This window comes from Penaeus japonicus, unplaced genomic scaffold (genome assembly GCF_977035675.1).
Source record: "Penaeus japonicus unplaced genomic scaffold, GWHDUDI00000001_assembly GWHDUDI00000012, whole genome shotgun sequence".
Classification (NCBI taxonomy): domain Eukaryota; kingdom Metazoa; phylum Arthropoda; class Malacostraca; order Decapoda; family Penaeidae; genus Penaeus; species Penaeus japonicus.
The window spans coordinates 25,440,761-25,448,260 of record NW_028234414.1 but is presented as its reverse complement, the minus strand read 5'-3'; the positions used below and the strand labels follow the sequence as shown (position 1 = coordinate 25,448,260).

The 7,500-nt window shown below is 35.0% G+C and overlaps 1 protein-coding gene across 1 annotated transcript in view; it reads right to left on the bottom strand.

Moving 5' to 3' along the window:
- The window catches only part of LOC122261396 (uncharacterized), a 22,066-nt gene that overhangs the window by 6,046 nt on the left and 8,520 nt on the right, over window positions 1-7,500 (bottom strand). The window contains exon 2 of the mRNA XM_043029011.2: window positions 1,546-1,754. Within this exon, the coding sequence (XP_042884945.1) occupies window positions 1,546-1,731 (186 nt within the window). The 5' untranslated portion in view covers window positions 1,732-1,754. The remainder of the gene's footprint in view (window positions 1-1,545; window positions 1,755-7,500) is intronic.

Below are 7,500 nucleotides of genomic sequence, written 5' to 3'. Positions count from 1 at the left end.
TAGACACATATGTAGATATTTCTCAATAACCTTCCTTCTACCTGTGCTGTGAGTCTACTTAACAAAATTTTCTCATATAAATTAATGCATTTCTGTCTTTTGCTGTCAGTTTCATTTCATGACACAATGAATGATCAGTTTTCTTATCTATTAGTTTGCCTCCTTTTCCAAATTTCAAAATGTATCGTCAGAGGTTGCAAAATTCTCCTGAAGAAGCTTTGAACTTGGCCAGTTGACAATAGTTTTTTTATATAATAAAAATGTGTCTACTAATCCGTAGATATGTTTGATATAAAGACTGATATAAGGCGAGATGAAATATTTTACTTTCTTAAATACAAGGGTTCATATCTACATGAGAAATTAATTTAATGAGAGAAGGAACGAATTCTTTTTATTCTAGATACAAAAAAAATGTTTTAAAATTATGCCCGCTTCATTTTTACTAAGCTATATTTACATTTTCAGAAACCATAACAAATATTAAACACGAAAAATCTCCCAGAGCATCTTTAGCAAATTTTGACAGATCTATAACAAGCTTTAATGTGAAGAAACAATTATAAATTTCGCAATTATTATTCTTATTCTAAATGTTACCACATCAGAGGAAAACACTACAAGTTCAGATCTAGCGTATGTGTTTTCAATTAAGACTGCAATTCGTTAGTCCTTTTTGCTATAAAAATGGTCATCATTCAGGGTGCTACTACAGGAATTCCCCTGTTGCACAAAGAATAATCATAGTAGCATTGTTGCCACGCAAGACATAGAAATGAGGCTCTGCATGACGCAAAACTGACCGAAGAGTTGTCACACAAGACAGGCCTTGAGTCTCACCACACACGACGCGGGTACTTGTTGTGCGTCCCTGGCAGCGACCAACAGCAGCGTGTGCGAACACAGCATATTTATGATGTTATGCTTGCCGCTACATAGGTTGGTTTAGGCACAAGGTACTCTTTGTTAAATGACTTGTTGTTGCGCGGATGAGTGTCCATAGTCAAATTTCCATTAGATTTTTATTGATCTTAACCTTTCGCTATATAGGGAGAGGTGTGATTTAGAAGTGGCCCGTTATACTTCAGATACCTACAATACCACACCAAAATTGCAGCTTATAAACTGATGGGTACATATTGAATATACCTTCATTTCTCTATTTTCTTATTATTGATATCAACCTTATCCTCACCATTATTTTCATCATCATTATGACTATTATTATGATTATTATTAATATTGTTGTTAACATCATCATTATCATTAACATTGCTATCATTATCACCACCATTACTATTCCCATTATCATTATCATCATTATAATCATTACCATTATCATTACTATTATCATTATCATAGTTATTATTATCTTTACCATTATCATTATTATCAGACTTATAATTATTGCTATGAATATCATCATCATCATTACTACAATTTTTTATCATCGTCACTATCATCACTAGTTTTATGACTATCATTATCATTATCGTTCTTACTGTTATGTTTACCATCAACAACACCGCATGCCCTATCCCTCACCTCACTCTCCTGGCTGTCCCTCTGCCACATGCTCTGCACGCTCTGCAATGCGTTGCTTCCCAGCGCCAGGTCTCGAGCGTGTGTCCCCCGCACTAGACTGCGAATGCCCACTGTCGCTCGCACGCTCATTACTATCATGAGAAGAGAGGCACTCACAGCACCCGTACACGTTCCAGATATCCGCATTTTCTTGCTGTTGAGGTACCGACCTGCGAAAGAGAAGAGTTTATGGGTGTACGAGTATGCATACAGACAGTGCATTGCTAGGGTATAAAGTTTGGAAGCTCTTCCTGAATGCACGCATGGAGAGACATAGCATTATAATTTAGATCTTGAAAGAAAGCATTGCAATGTACCATTTATGATCCCTGTAATTTCCTTAGCTATACAGATAGATAGGAAATACAGACAACAAGGCAATGGATTATTATATCTATACATAAAGTAATTTAACAATAAAAATGCATTAGGCATATTCAGTAACCTGACTCAATATGCAAAAACTAAATAATTTTAAAAAGAGGATTCACTCACATAGTGTGTGTTTGTGTGTGTTGTGTGTGTGTGTGTGTTTGTGCACATAAACACACACACACACACACACACACACACACACACACACATATATATATATGTTTGTATATAAATAGATAGATATATAGATAGATATAGATGTAGATATATATAGATACATAAATATAGATATAGATGGATAGATAGATATAGATAAATATATATGATTATGGTGAAGACATTTTCGCATGTATACGTTGACGTCTAACCAAGTTTAAAAACGAACCGCCAGAGACAAGCCTAAGAGAATGAACAGCGGCATCCTCGCATCACCTTGAGTTCATTATTAATTATTACCAATATTACTAGTAATGGTAATGGTATTAGCAATAGTCGTGTAGCTGTTGTTGGTGATGTTAGCTTTTGTTGTTGTATTAGTAGGAAGGGCAATAGGAGTATTCTTGTAGTAGTAGTGGCTTATTCTTTAATGTTAGTTAGACAATGAAGTGCAAGAAGGGAAGCTTTTGCATTTACCATGGGGAGGCACGAGAAGAAATTACTGCATGAAATATTACCATGAAATTACAGTAGAGTCAGCGCTATTAGCACCTGGAAGCGAAAGAAAGATTGACTCATCAAAGACAAGACTCGAACGCAGTGCTCGAAGATTCTGGAAACGAGACAGAGAAGCTTCTTCGATATCTGAAGCATCGGATCTATGTGATCTTGTTATTTGGGCTTGTCATAGTAAAAAAAAAAAAAAAAAAAAAAAAAAAAAATCTATCTTTATAGTTGTTGTTGTCATTATCTAATCATGACCATGTTTGTTACTATACCCATCGCTACCCTCGTAAGATTATTATTTTCATTAACGCTCGTAATCATAAAAAAAACATCCTAACTATTACCACTAACCGGCATCTTCATGTTCATCATTACCAGGTGGATCACACCGGAATTTTTTATGAAGCAGTATACAAACACGTTCGGACCCTCTAGCAGTCTGCTACTAATTTGTGAGTCATATTTACAATTATTATTCTATGCCTACTGAAAATATTAACGATAGCTTAGGGAAGGTAAATATATCCAAGCTTATGAATATATGATTCTATGATTTTCAAGTTTGTTTTTTTTCTCTCTCTTTTATAGAATTATAGATCTAATTACTGATCATGAAGCAATCACATTTCGGTAATAACGAATCAAAACAAACCTTTTATACATACACCGTACACTTGATACTAAATATATCCGCGGAGAAATACAATATGCAGGGTATTTGGTCGCCATGGCGTTATGAATACTGATCCATGTGTGGTCCACAGAAGTGTTTATAATGAACATGTGGTTCGTCGTTTTACTTTTATGAAATAAATCTCCAAGAATAAATATCAATTCTAATACTAATTCACACGAGTTAGTATGGGCTCATATGATTCCCTTCTTGGATATATATTTGTTTTCTTCATTGAGGTTGCTAATAATGAGGCACATCATATGTCATAAGGAACGTGTTAAGAGTTATAATATGACTGCTAGATGTGTCTGTATGTGTATGAGAGAGAGAGAGTGTGTGTGTGTGTGTGTGTGTGTGTGTGTGTGTGTGTGTGTGTGTGTGAGTGAGTGAGTGAGTGAGTGAGTGAGTGAGTGAGTGAGTGAGTGAGTGTGTGAGAGTGAGAGAGATAGAGAGAGAGTCTACGTGTGTGTTTGTGTGCATGTGCAGACACACACAGAGAAAGAGCAACTTTGATAGGTCTTCTAATTCCCAGAGAAAGTCTAACGCCTGAGAGGCGATGGCTCATCCGCGAGGCAAGGCCCTTTACCCCCGGCGCACGTGAGGCAAGCCCCGGGTTGTGGCTCCGGGGCGCCACGCCGCGGGTCCTGGTTGCGAGGCGAGACGCCGCCGCTGGGAAGGAGGCCTCGGGCGCGGCGGCTGTGGCGGCGCTCGGAGTAATGGACGGCACTCCACGCTGGCGCCTCTATAATGAATGACGCAAACCTTGACAGGACGCGGCGATGTGACGTGGGGAGGGACCTCTGATTCTCATCAAGGTCGACTGTCGAGGGGGATGTAGTTATCACTCAACCTTGGCGTTTGTTTATTGGCTGGTCGACGACCTGTGCTCAAGAACGAATGAATGAATGGATCGATCTCCCGGGCGATTAAGCTCTCAAGGAGACATTTCTCCTTCGTGTTACAAGGAAGGGTTCTATATCTCCCTTCTACATACAAATCCACCAAAATGTCCATATTTCATCATCTACAGGTCATCTGGCTATATATAACACCATAATAACAACATAGGTGCACCACATATAGCAGACTGACATAAGAGAACGGATGTGTAAACATCGCAAGTAAGAATAATGCATGAGGATGTGTTCGACATCATATGTAAACATCATGCACTATTATACATGACATACAAACAATACAATGCGCTTTATATCCTGGTTATGTGTAAACAAGATACACAGTACCCAGGGATAGTTACAGTATCCTGTTATGTCACGATTTACAACATCCTGCAATGTGATATTGTGACTAATTTACACAATACCACAAGAGAAGATCATTCCACGTAGTGAAAGACGAATCAACAGCTGAATGGAGTCATGGACCGAGGCGGAATCCTCGTGGACCTAAATCACTTTTAAACTAACGCGAAATGACCAAGAAATGAGATACTGAATTCACAATCTCAATGCGAACTTCAAATCTAAAATTTCATCTAACTGTGTTCATTTTTTTTAGTTTATTTCGTAGGACTATCATTATTGATACCATAAGGTAAGAGTAACTTACTGTTGTTGTTATCCTCTTCTAACAATAGCCTTAATGGTCATAATAACATTATTACAGTAACACTGGTCAGGGTAACAGTTATGATCATATTTTCTTTACTGTAATCATAACTATTGTCTTAGCATTACTATGAATAAAAATAAATCCAAAAGCGGCATAAATATGTAATTTTCTACAAAACATGCAAGACGAGATTGTATTAATATTACAGTTCTCAGATATAACGGCAAAGGTATTTGTTGAAAGACCTATCAAGGAAAGAGGAAAGATATGTTGGCGATATTTTTCGTTTGTATAACCATGGGCAGAAAAAAAACTATTAACATTAATTTCTGCAATCATAAAAGAGGTGACAAAGGTCTTAGCACAAGGAATTACAGTGTATAATGGGAGGCTGTTTGGAACCTATACATATACTTCTCCCTTTACTGGCCGTTGAGACCCCCTCCTCTATCTCTTCTTCTCTCTCTCTCTCTCTCTCTATCTATCTATCTATCTATCTATTTATCTATCTCTGTCGATCTATGCCCAATTGTTTTGTGAAACAGTCAAGGAATGAATCGATCAAATTCATATAAGAAGTGTAATCGCTATCTATCCAGAAGCTTTAATTTGTTTTTCAATCTCTCATGCAGGTATGGAGTGACTTCATCAACATTTTTTCTACATCCTCTCTGCTCCTTTATTGATCCATTTTGCCAAGCTGTTTGTAGTAACTTCGAATCTAACAAAAAATGCATTTTTGACAATGTTATTCAGAAGGGTTAAAAAGCAATACAAAGATCAAGAAATGGACAATGAGCACTGCTGATGGTCTTAACCAGGAGATAATGCGTACAATACATGTTGCAATTTCCTTACGTTTTACAGAATTTATCTTCATATATATATATATATATATATATATATATATATATATATATATATATATATATATATATATATATACATAGGTAGATAGATAGATACGGATATAGATACATATATGTATGTATACATACATATATCTACATACACATACACACACATGTGTGTATATGTATACATATATTCATATATATATATATATATATATATATATATATATATATATATATATATATATATATAATATATATAATATATATATATATATATATATATATATACATATATATATATATATCTGTGTGTGTGTGTGTGTGTGTGTGTGTGCGTGTGTGTGTGTAGAGAGAGAGAGAGATTAAAAAAAAAGAGAGATCCTTCTACTAACATTAGCTGTCGGGTATTTGTGAAAGCAAAGCAAACCGAATCCTTACTCAAGATTTTCCCCTCAAAAGATCTCGATAAAAAACGATAAAAAAAAGTACCAGTAGCTCGCATCAGCTTTTCACCAATCACAGTAGACGCAAGAGATCCGAAAGTAGGAGCGTGTGAGCAGACACAAGGGGGGGGGGGAGAGAGAGAAGGATGGCGGACATGCCTTGTCGCCTTTGAAGATCCTGACATTTATCTTCTTCCCAGACTCTCCTCCGCCACTCTGAGATGCTGAAAGACGTCTCTGAGCCGCATTTCAACATAGGGACGATGCTACCCAGGGAATTCCACGGAGCCGCTGGGAAATCATAAGGAGGAAGTGGGGTAAAACAACCATTACGGATTGGTGTGGAAACTCGCGGTCGGTGAGAAGATTTTTGCAAATTAGCTGGATGAGAATCTCATTCTACGAGGACTTTTCACTCATGAAAACTCATTCCCTGATCTTCCGAATATGTCGTATGGATTTTATTACAGTTGTGTCAATACTTGTACTTGTTTACTTCTGTAGTTTTGATAAGATGATTTTTTATACCTAAAGATGATGAATGAATTAATAATAACATAGATCATTTAAGGAGGAGGATGGCAATAACAATAATGATAAAGTCGATTATCATAATGATCATGATAATAATGATGATAATAAAGATAATTATGATAACAACAATCATAATAATTATGATGATGATAATAATAATGATAATGACAATAATAGTGCTGCTGATGATAATGATGATAATAATAATAATGATAATAACAATAATAACGATAACAATAATAATAACAATGAAAATAATAATGATGATGATAATAATAACAAAAACAATAATAACAGTAATAATAATAATAACAATACAAATAGTAACAATAACAGTACAACAGTACAAAATATACGAAATAATTATAAATAACAATAACAGAGTTCGAAATAATGATCACGATAATTGCATTAAAAATCCCTATTGTTATATTTATTGTTGTTGTTGTTAACGTTTCTGTTATCACTATTATCAGCAAGGTTATAGTTGTTATTATTAATGTTATTATCATAATCTTCTTAATATCCGTTTAATCGTTTTTAACTCTGGTATAGATTGTTATCATAATTTTTTAAATCATTATTGTCATTTTCATTATCATTATTATTGATGTTGCTATCTTCATCAGTACTGATGCTATTTTTCATATCAATTAATTAATGATGTTATTTGACATTATAATTATAATTATTATAATCAGGATGAAAATTATAGCAATGATAGTGATAATATGAATGACATTGATGCTAATGATATAGATAATAAATCTAATGGTGATGGTAATAATAATAACAT